Source organism: Anguilla rostrata, chromosome 15, assembly GCF_018555375.3.
Source record: "Anguilla rostrata isolate EN2019 chromosome 15, ASM1855537v3, whole genome shotgun sequence".
Classification (NCBI taxonomy): domain Eukaryota; kingdom Metazoa; phylum Chordata; class Actinopteri; order Anguilliformes; family Anguillidae; genus Anguilla; species Anguilla rostrata.
In genome coordinates this window covers 19376788-19389954 of record NC_057947.1, presented here as the reverse complement: position 1 = coordinate 19389954, position 13167 = coordinate 19376788, and the positions used below count along the sequence as shown (strand labels likewise).

At 44.9% G+C, this 13167-nt stretch overlaps 1 protein-coding gene across 3 annotated transcripts; it reads left to right on the top strand.

Moving 5' to 3' along the window:
* Positions 1-438: 438 nt before the first annotated feature.
* On the top strand, positions 439-12284 carry LOC135241424 (coiled-coil domain-containing protein 138-like). 3 transcript variants are annotated; one of them, XM_064311804.1, is made up of 15 exons: positions 439-681; positions 1230-1290; positions 1635-1752; positions 2089-2207; positions 2333-2502; positions 2880-3017; positions 3331-3447; positions 3755-3832; positions 4139-4252; positions 4413-4568; positions 4932-5048; positions 5484-5667; positions 7353-7529; positions 10778-10916; positions 11516-12284. In XM_064311804.1, the coding sequence occupies exons 1-15, from the start codon at positions 601-603 to the stop codon at positions 11685-11687; spliced, it is 1941 nt and encodes a 646-aa protein (XP_064167874.1). In that variant the 5' UTR covers positions 439-600; the 3' UTR covers positions 11688-12284. The 3 variants fall into 3 exon arrangements, with proteins under 3 accessions (XP_064167874.1, XP_064167873.1, XP_064167875.1); XM_064311803.1 differs by having other exon boundaries at positions 446-681; positions 3328-3447; XM_064311805.1 differs by having other exon boundaries at positions 679-770; positions 3328-3447.
* The last annotated feature ends 883 nt before the right edge of the window (positions 12285-13167 follow it).

The following is a 13167-nucleotide window of genomic DNA, read 5'->3' as shown; positions in this document are numbered from 1 at the left end:
TAAATTCTCTCAATTTCCAAGTAATTATATACTTAAGCTCTTAATTTTCTTTAAAGTGTAAAAGAAGTTACAGAAATAACTTTTAGGTGGAAATAAATTATATTTGTACAAATCTCTGCAGTGGATGCTATTGATATGGGCCTCTTTGTAGTGTTTAAACAATACATTAGCAAAATGTAGGTGTAGAGTGCATTTTGTCCTCAGCAAGAGTCCTCTAAAAGAATGAATTAAGTCATCGAAGTGTTTAGCATCCCATAACGGCCATATACTGGGGTTCTCAATCAACTCCTAGTGAGCAGGGGTATCCAAACTGTTTCCAAAGCCTAAATTGGATTTTAGTTCAAATTAAACCAAAGACACTGAGGCTGTAGTTTTTTTAAATTTGAGATCCCATTAACACGTTCATTTTGCTGAGGTAGAGCGCGAGTTGTATTTAACATTATTGCCCCTTCTTCGTTGGGTTACGGTAATGCGCGTAGTCGAGTTGGGTAATCTGGTGCGGTATTTCTTCCGGGTAGTGTGAGCTGCACGAAATTTGAAATCGTTCCGAGATGATAAACTGCAGTTTAATTTTGCTAATTTATTGAGTGACATTGCAAGATGAGCAGTGAGTCGTCAGAGACCTGCATTGACTTTACAGTGGAAATGTTAAAGAAGAAATACCTAAACAAGAGAAAACTGGTAAATGGTCGCGCTATGGAAGTGAACACCTAGCTAAAGTTAACCTTTCAAGCAAAAGCTAACAAGAAAACAGTCTCTGGTCAAAGTAGGTTCGTACAGTGGCAGAAACGAAACACTGCCAGCTTGCTATGTTAATATTCGTGTTATTTCCCCGATTGTGTCTAGATAGCAATCAAATGTAGTCCGCTATGATTTATGTAGTAACTTCTATCTAGCTGTTTTCATTGTTTGTTGTCCGTTCCAGGCCGTTGAATAGGAGGCTAGCTACCTCGTCGCTTCTCTGGAAACGCCAGTAGCTTGCTAACGTTAGCTTAAAGGGCAACTGTATCGCTGTGGCTATATCGTCCACTTAACTTCGCCACTTATGTTTTGTTAAATTTAAGTCTATCAACCATATTTCTATTATCAATAGTAGCATTTCTGATCAGTTAATTTACTTTGCAACGAGTGAAAGATACGTGATAAATGATAAGTCCATCAATAGCTAATGATGGCAATTGTTGTTTGCTACTATTAGATAACGTTAAATGACAAGTCAATTTTTGTAGGCGTCCAAAAGGAACGTAAATCGAGGAGAACGTGTTGCGCTTGACAACATGACATCTAATGGTGAGTAAGTTTAATGATAATTATGTTTAAGATAGTCAGTATATTGGTTTAATTTTAAATTTAAATATAAATGAATTCGCTGGCTAATTCCGCAACTGCCTAACTACACATTAATTTGGTGGAATGCTGTGCAAAATGCCATTTGCAGCTTTCTGTAGTATTCGTTTGACATAACTTTACTGTCTATAAAGAGAAAGGGAATGCATCAAAATGTCAGATCTATGGAATATATCTAATGTTTAGCAGTACAAATGGATGGATGTTTATTTCTCGTTTCTGAAATGAAATTGGTACTTAAATGTAATTATCCTAAAGCAATTTTATTCTTGTAAACTTTCCTCTAGAGACCAGGATTGCAAGGACAGTAGAGTCTCCACTGTACGGTTCCATAGACCATCACAGGAAACGCTACGACAAAGCCTTGCAGGAGCTGTTTCAAGCAGTCACGAATGTTCCTGAGAGGTAGTTTCCATGATATACACTTATTGGTAGTCATCGAGAAACCCAGAGATCTGTGGCCTTGACTCCAGTTTCTTTCCCTTACTGTTATTGGTAATGAGCCTGTGAAGTGTAGCCAGAACATCTGGATCTCAGTACTACCCGGTTTGAAATGTTTCTCTGGCTTCGCACCTTTGATATTTTTTAATTGTGTTGCTGCTTGCGGTCATGATAGCATTAAATCAATTAGCTGACTTTGCACCGTTCACGTCATTTAAACGTTTAGCTTTTTTTTGTGCTCATCGTGGCATTATTAAAACATTTCGCTGCATGTGCATGTGTAACCCGTGCTTTTCCCAGGCTGGACCGCGTTGGCCAATGGGAGCACAGCCAGTCTCTCAGTGAGGATGAGGATGAACACAGCGCAGAGGAAGCTGGCTACACGTCCGACACCCAGAACAACATAAACACAGAGACAGGTCTGGGTGGCGTTTCTGCTGTTGATGCATTCGTCAGGAGGAGAGTCAGATGACAGCTTGGTGTTATCGTTGTCATTATGTCACATTTGATATTGTTCGTTCTCCTGATGTTTATGTTATTGCAGATGTGACCCTGCCCTCCTGCCTGGCGAAGGGCTCTGGGTCTGGTGGGACTGGCGGCTCGGCGCCCGCTAACAGGCAGCAGAAGCGGCCCTCCCCGCAGGGCAGCTCGCTGTCCGCTGCTGACATCAGTCAGGTGTACCAGGAGATGGTGCACATCTATGAAAAGCTGCAGGTAGGTGGCACACCGGCACGCAGATTGCTTGTAGCCCCCTTGTGGTCAGACCTGCAGCTGCTTAGTGACACGGGGCATCTGAGATTTATTGACTCGGAGTGCGTTAAATTTTGCTCCCAGGATATTTGATCTCCCCCACCTCTGGGTCCTGTAATTTGGGCCCCGTTGTTGATTATTGCTGCAGCTCTTGTGAGTGACGGGTGGGTTCATTCTGTAGATGGGAGTGGTCCTCTTCTGCTCGGTGGGATCGCCGCAGGGTCTCTGTTCTTGAAGCCCCGTTCACACAGCTGACCCGTGTCACGTGCAGACCTGCGCAGCTCTGTCCCAAGTCTGCGCTGCAGCGCCGTGACCAGCGTGCCCTCTGTGTGCCTGCGCAGACGGAGCGGACGCACCAGCAGCAGTGGGCCACGCAGTTGCAGGAGTGGGAGGAGCGTCTGCGGGAGAGGGAGTCGCGGCTGCTGCGCCCCCGCCAGGAGCAGGAGGAGGCGCATGACCAGGTGCGAGGGCTGCAGGAGGTGAGAGCTCACTTCGGTGCTACTGTGGAAATCCTCAGGTTTAAAAGAATGCTTATAAGTGGCCTTAACTGACTTCTTTAAATTTGAGCCAATGTGGGAAAAATTGAAATGATTCCCTGACCCCTTAAGGTATGGAAAAATGCTAAAGTACACAGAGCAATAACACGTTGGCACACAGAACACAAACCGATCAGATGATCAGCTCTGTTTATATGATTTACATTGACAATGCTGTCATTGTAACTTATGTAAATGATTTCTCCATATAAAGGTATATGCGTCTGTTTCTGTATTTAATGGTCCTTTGCAGCAGTATCAGCAGGATGTACAGCAGCTCAGTGAAGCTCTCAAAGAGAAGGCCAGAGAAAACCGGAGGATCAAAGCCAGCTTTGACAGCATCAAAGAGTTAAATGACACCATGAGGAATCAGGCAAGTGCTTTATTCTGAAATTTTAAGTAAACTTTTACATATCTAAACATACATTCAAAAGCATATTTGGTTTATGTATCATCCTCATCACTTTGGACAGTTTCTGTCTCTATTTAATTGTGTGTTAGGATTCAGTGCATGCATTACAAGGCAATAAATCATCCAGTAAATAAGCAATGATCCAATAAAATAAAATCTCTTATAATGCTCTTCTAATTAGATTTTTCGCCTTGGCCACTAATAAAGTGCCCTCTCACTCTCTGAAGCACAATGTTCACTCAGTCAACTCGGAATCTTCTGTTTGCAGCTGAATGATGTCACTGAACAGAACAAAAAGCTGGAGAGCCAGTCCAAGAAAGTGCAAGCTCGCCTGGAGAACCTACAGGTGAGCAATGCCAGCAGGTCACATGATCTGTGAACATCTCTCACCTACTGTGGGAACAGCTGCAGCCAACATCTTTCTTTTAAGCCTGAAACAAAGACCTTGATATTACACTAATGCGTCACAACAGAAGAATTTTTTATTGAAAAGTTTTTCTCAAAGAGCTAATGCCAGCTGCTGAAGCAGTTTGATGTTGGCATGCGTGTAAAGGGTAGTTGATGTCTGTATTCGGTGCATGTGTTCATGTAGGTATAACTTTGTCTGGAGTTACTGTGGATGTATGAATGAAACGTGGCGTGTCCCTTGCAGAGAAAGTACGAGTACTCGATGGCGCACAAAGGCCGTGAAAGTGTGCTGTCCAAGACCCAGGAGCCCAAACCCTCCAAACAGGACAAGCCCTCGCTGCCCGCCAAACCCAGCAAGGTACTGCGGCCGCTGGGTTTTACTCAAACGGGGACAGGTTTGGAACAGTAAAAACATGACCCACATTTCACAGGTTTCCGATGTCCGGGATAAATTGAAATTCATATTTACGAAAGTATCATTATTGTAATGATGTAATCGCCTGGACCCCCCCCCCCAGGCCTCTACGAGCCCCAGTGGGGTGAAGCTGCTGGTCCTGCTGCTGGATTGGGTCACAGACTGCCACCTGGTCTCGGGACAGGGGGACGGACCGGGCCAGGGCGCCCAGCAGGCTCTCCCCCTGTACACGGGCTCCGTACAGGAGAGGTGTTCAAAGGTGCGCTTTCACAGTGCCGCGTGTTAGCCGTAGCCATGTTCACCCCACATTAGACCCTGGGCTTTTCCACCTCATACTCCTGCTAAGCATGCTGGAATTGACCTATGTCATCTGCTAAAATATCATCGGAGGGGGTATTCTTTCATCCTTTTTAAAAATCCAAACGGTTTACTTTAGTGCGTTTTGTCCTAACACATTGCAGTCAGTATTTTTGTCCAAGTAGACAAGTGGTTTTATTGAATTCAGCTATAAATCAAAGCCCATTTTTAAATGCTTTAAAAATGTGTGCATTTATCTCTCCTGTTGTTCTTTCCGTGTTGTTTCCATGGCGCCCGTGTTGGTGGATGGCATGTCCCGGTCCAGGTGCTGCCCATGTTGACAGAGCAGCTGCAGCTCGTACCAGCGGTGGACAAGGGGCTCCTGATACCCCTTCTTAAATTCATCTACCTGTCTCTGAAGCAGCTGGACAACAGCCCCCAGGTGTGTGTATGTGTGTGTTCGTATGTGTGTGTGTGTGTGTGTGTGTGTGTGTTCGTATGTGTGTGTGTGTGTGTGCATGCGTGTGGGTACGTGCGCTTGTGTGTATACTACTCAGTGTATCTCTACTCAGAGCGTGTGTGTACGTGTGTGTGCATGCAGTATGCGTGTACATGTGATTTAGACAGTTATGCTGTTTTTATGATTTTATGTTTCTCTACTCAGAGCTTGTTGTGCATGTGATTTGTACATATTCAGGATTCATAATTTGGCTCCGGGTTTACTGCTTTAGTGATGTTGCATTTATACCTGCAGGTGTGAGAAAGTTGTTAGCCAGGTCTTGTGCTTATGAATCGGGTAAATGCACTCATGTTCTTCACCCAGCTAATCCACTTCAGTCCTTTAATGGGCCTGTTGTTGTTTTTTTGTATTTTGTAGCAGCTCACCCTCACCTCAACCATGCGCAGGCTCGGGGAGGAGGTGTACCGTGGTTCAGGCCCACAGGGGGGCGCTTTCGATGCCCCTGTCTCCACCAGGACCAAGGCATCGCCGCTATTCAAAAGCCCCTGTCTCCACACCAGGTTCCTGTCTACACTGATCATCCTCAGCACTATAAGCCAAGGTAAATACACACTGATCACTGTTAGCCAGGGTTACACCGCAGCCTACACCAAATAGTGTACATGCACACTGATCACTGTTAGCCAGGGTTACACTGCAGCCTACACCAAATACTGTGCATACGTGCTGATCACTGTTAGCCAGGGTACCATGGCAGTTTAATAATTTGCAGAAATAATTTCATCATTTTGCCCAAGTCTACAGTAGAGGGCAGTGTTGCAGTTTTTTAGACAGAGTTAATCTGTCACAGAGTTGGTGCAAAGCACTATTCAATTTTTATTAAATTCAGTTTTATTTGTATAGCACGTTTTACAAAAAGCACAAAGCAGGTTTAGAGAGATCCAAGCCTGAACCCCTTAGAGCACGCCTAAGGCCACAGTGGCAAGGAAAACCTGCCTGGCTGGCAATGGGAAGAAACTTTAAGCAGAACCTGCGGGCGAGCTCATCTGCCACTGGAATAGGGCTGATTATAAAATACATGTACTATAAACAAGAAAGTGACACTACAATAACTATGCAATTGAAGCTCTAAATGATGATCTACTTTAAATGATTCACTGTTTTACTATTTAAATTATTTAGACCATGTCAGCAGTGTGCTTACAGTTTGTCCAGATGTGCATACCTTATACCTCTTACCCTGTAGTTGTACAGTGTGGTTTTTTCTGATTGTGGAGATAAAAGCAAACGCAATCTTCCACCTGGAGTCTGAGCCTGCAGCGCTGATGGATTCTCTAGTGCTGTAAGCACTTTGGCCATGTGATTCCACTTGACCTCTGGCTGATTTATGCCACGCGATTGACAGATAATGAAATTCTGAATAAGGGATGAATGGGGAGGCTCTGCCTTCAAAGTGACATATAATGGCTCCCGTTTAAGCTGGAATTGCTTTATTCCGAAAGGTCTTAAGTGAGCTCGCAGAGAGTCTCGCCTAATAAAGAATCACTGCCACCGACGCGTCAGATCTCTGGGGTTCTGAAACCATTTGGGAGAGTGGGATGTGTTCAGACGGAGGGCAGTGACTCTGCAGGATGGAGTGGTCTGTGAAGACCCCTCCCCCCACGCCACTTCAGCATGTGTGCCCGGGACGCATCGCATCTGGGAAATATCAGATGTGCACGTCCTGTGAACCTGCTCATGTCTGTTCTTTTACTGAACCTGCATTGTCCAAGCACCCAGCTTCATTCCCTGCTTTACTCCCACTGGGTAGTTCTGAGTTGTTTGTATTCACTGCCTTTTACAGCTCTTGTTGTTGGAAAGGTGCACACACATGTAAAATGTACAGAGTGCTGAAGAACAGTAAAGGCAGCTGTGGTCAGTCTTCACTTAAAGAAGCTCTTGGCAGGTTCAATATAGCACAATAAGATCATGGGAATTTTATTCTTCGTGGCATGCATAGCTGTTTCTGGCATACTGTGGTTTAAGAGGGTAAATAGTCCCTCTAAAGCATGAAATGCAGCCACTTAAAAAAAAATTAACAGCTTGTTAAAATACTGGGATTGCAATTGTGATTGGATCGAAAACCAGCGTACACAGGGGCCTCTCGGACCAAGTTTGAGAACCACTTTCTTACAGACATGAATGTGAACTGCCAACGCCGGAATGGAGCATTAAGCTCTGTAATGCAGACTTCTCACTGCTTCCTCCCGGTTCAGTGTTTGACTCTGCCCACCCTCTTTGCTACAGCGGACATCCTGGCGCAGGCGCTGGACAGTCTCCATGACGACCTGCGGAGCGAGGAGGGACGAGAGCTCTTCCTGCAGTACAGAGCGTTACCTGTGGTCCTGGCACACCTGCGCGGGGGGGGCCGGGGCCTGCTGGGGGTCTCCATCGACATCCTGCTGCAGATGGCTGGAGAATCACGTGAGTCCAGATGCGTCAAATGCGTCGAATGCGCAACATGCATATCAGACTGCGAGTCTGCAGTCTTGCACAATGGGTCCAAATGCAGGAGATTCACAGCCTCATGGCTTTAGCTGTAAGTCCAAACCTATCCGCATCCAGTACACATTCTCATGGTATAGATCGCGAGACCAGTCCATAAAATATACAACGTTAGGCTTTATTACTACTCATACAGGATGACTGGAGTGTCCTGTGAGACCAAATGCATCAAGTGGCTATCCTTATGATTAGCACTGCTCATGTGTGCACAGAATGGGGTGGAGTATCCTGCCAGTCAGGGAACCTGCGGCAGAGCAAGCAGAGGAATGCAGGTCCAGCTGCAGCTGAAAGCTGGATGTGTTGTGCTGTCATTATCCCTGCAGATACTTGGCTCTGTTTTATGGAGAATTAGCTACACTGTATTACGGTCCTCCCTCTGTCCAAATGCCTCTTCCTCATCTGCCTAGCACATTGACTGGACAGACCACACACACACACACGCATACACACACACACACGCACACACACACACACACACACACACGCGCACACACACACACACAGACAAGCACACATGCATGCGCACGCACAGATGTGTGCAAACAGATGCGCATGACAACAGGCTAAAAATTCAGCACTGATAAATAGGGCTGTCAAATTTAGTATAGATATTCAAATGTATTTCGATTAGGAAAAAATAAACATTTGCATTTTTTAAATTAACATTCAGATATGCAATCACTTCTGCACGTTGAAAATCTAGCTTGCTCCCCGTTTCGTTACCTCACGCACATTTCTGAGTGACCTTGTTTTTTCACTTGTGCTGTCAGTGTTTCCAAGCTCAAATTTGACTTTGTTCAAAAGATTTGTTCCTTTGACTCACTTGTTCATTCGCTCACTACTTTTAAAAAGCCGAAAATGTTTTCTTTTTTGTTTGTTCTCTTTGTACTACTACTCTTCTTTTCACACAAGCTCTGAGGACCCCCCTCTTTAATTTTCTGTTACTTTCCCTAGACAATCAAGTGTTAGTCCTAGGGTTCATTATTTCTGTTTTTCATTTTAAAGAGTGAAACAGACCATTTTTAACGAGAAAAAAACTATGGCAGTACAGTCCCGAAGGTGTGGCACGCAGAGCTTAATTGCGGCCATTTGAAAGGCATTAGGGTGCGCAGGTTTATGGGGAGGCTGTGGACAGCCTGCGCTGAGACTGTGCAGAGACGCAGGCGCGCGGGCGGGGAGCGAGTCAGGCCGCTGGACCCGCTAACGGCGCCGCGGTGATTAACGTCCCGGGCCTGGCAGTTAAACCCCCGACCGGGGCGTAATGAGGGGGCCTCTGGGGGAGGGAGGGGGGGGGGGCAGTGGGGGTTTCACACCCGAAGGTCCGGCACCTGCCCTGTTTCCTGTCGCCGTCGCGGGGCTCCCCCGCTAATTCGCCACATGTGTCCGAGGGGTGTGCGGAAAGCGTCACGCGGCTACCCACCCGCCTAACCTTCCGCTCCGGGGCCTTTCTGGTGCTGACGGGCACCTTTAGTTTGAGTGAGCGCGTGTTGGTGTGTCTTCTCTCTCTCTCTCTGTCTCTCCCTCACTCTGTTGTGTGTGTGCTGAACACACGTGCTCCGTAATGAAGTCAGCGCGCCGGTTCGGCCGTGCTGTGAATCTGCTGAGCGGGTGTGCAGAGTCGGTGCCGTTCTGTGCCGGCCTTATCGTGCCACTCTGTGCCAGCCTCGCTGCGTGGCGAGGAAGTTGGAGGACTGATCCCCGGGGATTAGGCTCATCAATCCCGGGTTAAATAAAGCGTCGGCGAGGCGCCTTTTGAAGGGCATTAGAGGATGTTTGAATGCGCAGTTTAACTCTGATTGAATCTGCGGGGGAAAGCACGTCGTGGCTATCATCCTGATTACGGCTTCTGGAGGGTAATTAGGCTCATCGAGTGAGTGAGATTTAATGCAGGCAAGGCAGGCCCATTTCCTCAAACACATTTGTCAGGAGTCTTGTGCGTTCGTTAAAGGGACGGGGGTGTTTGTTGTGAGAATGATGGAGGAATCGCGTTGGTTCCCGGTATCATGTTTAATCAGGCCCTGCCAGCGTTTGACACATGTCCTCAATAAATGTATGCTTGATAAAAGCTCTGCATTAGACCGTGTCCGAACATCGATAGGCATCTTGAGTTATGGAAGCGTGTCCAATTCCACAGGTTGAAAGCTGCAGAGCTGGTAGTGTTTCAGTGCCAGTGCAGTCGAGCCCTGATTGCCTAACTGAATCATCCCTGTTTTATTCTGAATCTCTCATCAGATCTGATCGACATCTGTTTTCTTCTTTCAGTCAACTGCTCAGAAGAGGTTAAAGCCCATCCCAGCCAAATTAGAAACAGGGTTTTGGTATCGCTGCACCGTTTAGGGAATACAGTTTTTTTTACTGGACGTATCCTATTCTGAGGTTTATGAACACGTTTGTGTGCTCTAAAAAATATTCTTGGATTTCAAGCAAAGTTGAAAGGAAACTGAGATCTTAAGATGCATTTCGCCCAGTTGGGGATGAGTGTGGATGTTCGAGTGGAGCAGGGGTCTGACATCAAGGCATTCTGTTTTAACCAGGATGGTGTTTCGGTCCTACCCTTAAGCAAAGGCTCTTTAATCTGACTTCTGATTTGGGTTGGGAACAGAACCGCAGAGTGGTTGATTGTAAGAACTTGTTTCTGCCTGGGACTACTGAGTGTGGCCTCTTGAACCCCACAGTTGGTAGATGCCCTGTTAATCAAGTGGTTTGTTTGAACCTGTTGAAAGAAGTTGCACTCAAAATTTCTACGGTCAGTTCAAGCTAGTGCAGAACCACTGTGTTTGATGATGAAAAACTTAAAGGAGTGGTTACTGCTGAGAGAACAAGCTTTTTCAGCATATACACATGCGACAGAAATCGAACTGGTTCTGATAAAATGTTCAACACACAATGACTTTTATCCTGTATGCAAGAAGAACTAGATATGAATGTGTTCGTAAAAAAAAGATGGTGGCTTGATGTGAGAAGGCCTTGATGTTTCCTCAACCCCACAGTGGATCCTGACATTCCCTGTCAATCAAGTGGCTTGTTTGAAAATATTTATCACTCAAAATCTGTAGTCAGTTAAAACTAGTGAGTTCCTTCTGGAAGTCTCTAGCTCTGCCCATATATGGGCATGTGAAGCCTTAATTCTCCCCGTGGCCATCCTGCATTGTCTCTGCCCTCCGCAGGGCTTTTAAACTCCTTCCTGGAGGCTTGCAGCACGGAGGACTTCTTCCGCTGCATAGCAACGCTTCTGCGGAACCCCCGTCTGGATATCTCATTGGTGGAGAAGGCCAGCATCATTCTGCAGAAGCTCTCCAAAATCAGGTAGGCCAGAGCCAGACTGCCACCGCTGCTGGCGTCGTGTGAGTCGTCTTCGCTGGTGTTATTGGCTAGATCGCTGCGCCAGGCAACAGTACACAACAAAACAAATCCTCAAATCCAAGTTCACCGCATGGGGAAGACTACAAATCCCTCTTGTTTATTTGTAAAATGAATACCTCAGTGTTATTAGCTTTTAAATACCTCACAGAGTCCAATTCCATTTTTGTAAAATTGTAATATTTATTCCTCTCTTGTTTAAATTTTTTTTAAATGACCAAAGCAATGTCTGCCAATTAAGTGTTTCCTCAACACTGACAGTTTGGCAACAGCAGAAAATAAAAGATCACAGTGGAGTTTGTGGATTAAAAGCGCATGAGTAACATACTTTATTTTCTCTAAATCCTTCTGTATGTTTACGCTGTTTGCAATGGGTGGTCTTCTATTACATTTGTGGGGGGGGGGGGGGGGTAATTTATGCGCCAACCATAGCGGATTGTGTAACCAGCTCTTGGCAGTGGGACCCGCTGACTTACGGATCGGTACAGAGCAATCGGTGTTTTGCGGAAAAGGCCATAAAGCCATTGCTCTCTGTTCGGCCTCAGGAAGAACAAGAGACTGTTTGAGCTCTGCTCCATCCACCTGACGGTCCAGGAGATGCACAGGACCGTGGACCCCACCCACGCCTTCCTCGCCATCAACCTCAACTCCATCCTCTTCAACCTGGGCATGATGAAGAGGACGCCTATCTGCTCCAGCCCAGCAGACAGCCCCTAGGCTCTGCAGAGAGGGGCCCTCAGGACTACAGGCATATGGCCTCAAATTATTTTGTGTCTTCATGCGTGTTTATTTATCATAATTTAATATCCTGTCATTTTTGTATAGAATTTAAGCACATTTTTTTATGTTTTATTTTTTAAATAACTACAGTAAAGATTATGCTGTGAGGGTAGGGGAACCAGATTATCATTTTTTTATGAGTAACTTGTCAGTGTGTGCAATTTATGGGCACCGTGGTTCAGTGCAGGTGTCCATCAACTGATAGTACAGTAAAAAAAAAAAGGTTTACTTTGAGTTTTTCATCAAGCTAATTGGCTGATTTTAATCTATGAATGTGCAAAAGCTAAACTACATGAAGGCACAAATACCTTGTTTTTCATGGTTGGTGTTCTTTATATTCAAAAGCTGTTTGGGGGTTTTAGTAGCCATCCTGTTTCATGCTTTATGAAAAGTCCTTTTTAGTGCTGTTTTGAGGACCACACCATAACCTAATTCCAGATTCTCTTGTCTGTTTTATAAGCATCATATATCCTCCCTGTGTTTATGCATTTTTAAATGTTCTCCAAAAATAAAACTTTGAAGTTTTTAACAGAATATGGCACTGCATCATTTTCTTTCCCAGAATAATGTTCAAAAAATATATGTTGAGGACAGTAATCTAATATTTATGCTAATGCAATTCAAATGAAATTATAACTCCACATTTCCATGTCACAAACTTTGCAGCAGACAGTAGTATTTAATTTCTGCTGGAGCTTTTCATCGTAATCTCTTCGAAATGGAAGTGTTCTTGGTCATGCTCCTGTAAACTGCATTCAATTAACCCCATCCACTAGCACAGTTACAGCAATACTGTAAAACAATTGTAACTTTAATTTCCTCTGGAAAACAGTCAAGCATATCTGTGCTGTCAGACTTGTGCATAATAGGTGTGTGCATATGGGTATTCAGCCCATAAAATGGCTCATTCCAAAAGTAGTTTCCTTCAACTCGTGAAAAAAGGAACTCAGGAATTATTTCCTTAGGGTCTGCTGTTCATCTGCACCGTAGTCTAACTGCTGTAGAATTTGTGCAGCTTTGCAATTGGGCTTCTGTGAAAGATTACTACATAACTCAACTGTGTAGCATTATTTTATGTTGGGAAAGTTTTGAGGCACAGATTTTGTGCACTTATTTGCATTTTTTTTTTTCAAAGTTTTCAATATGCGTAACTAGAAAAGTAATTCAGAAAGTTCCAGCATTCCGTAACTGTGCTCTGCCTGCAGGAAGTGATGCAAAATGACTGACAGGAGCCACCCAGGTAAAGCTGGCACAAGATACCGCCATACAGCCAAGTGCTTTCTTTTCTGTGGCTTTGAGCTCTGAGAAATATTCTCTTCCCACTCATTGTTGATGATATTACTTTTAAAGTATTAATTATGATTTAACTGTCAGGAGATGAATTCTACAGGATGTATGAGTGTGGTGGTTGCTTGAT

Excerpts from the sequence above, each read along its gene's own strand:
- LOC135241424 (XM_064311803.1), top strand. The coding sequence starts at position 601 with ATGAGCAGTGAGTCGTCAGAGACCTGCATTGACTTTACAGTGGAAATG. Across the intron at positions 2,208-2,332 it reads CAACATAAACACAGAGACAG|ATGTGACCCTGCCCTCCTGC; the intron begins GTCTGGGTGGCG and ends ATGTTATTGCAG. Across the intron at positions 4,569-4,931 it reads TACAGGAGAGGTGTTCAAAG|GTGCTGCCCATGTTGACAGA; the intron begins GTGCGCTTTCAC and ends GTCCCGGTCCAG.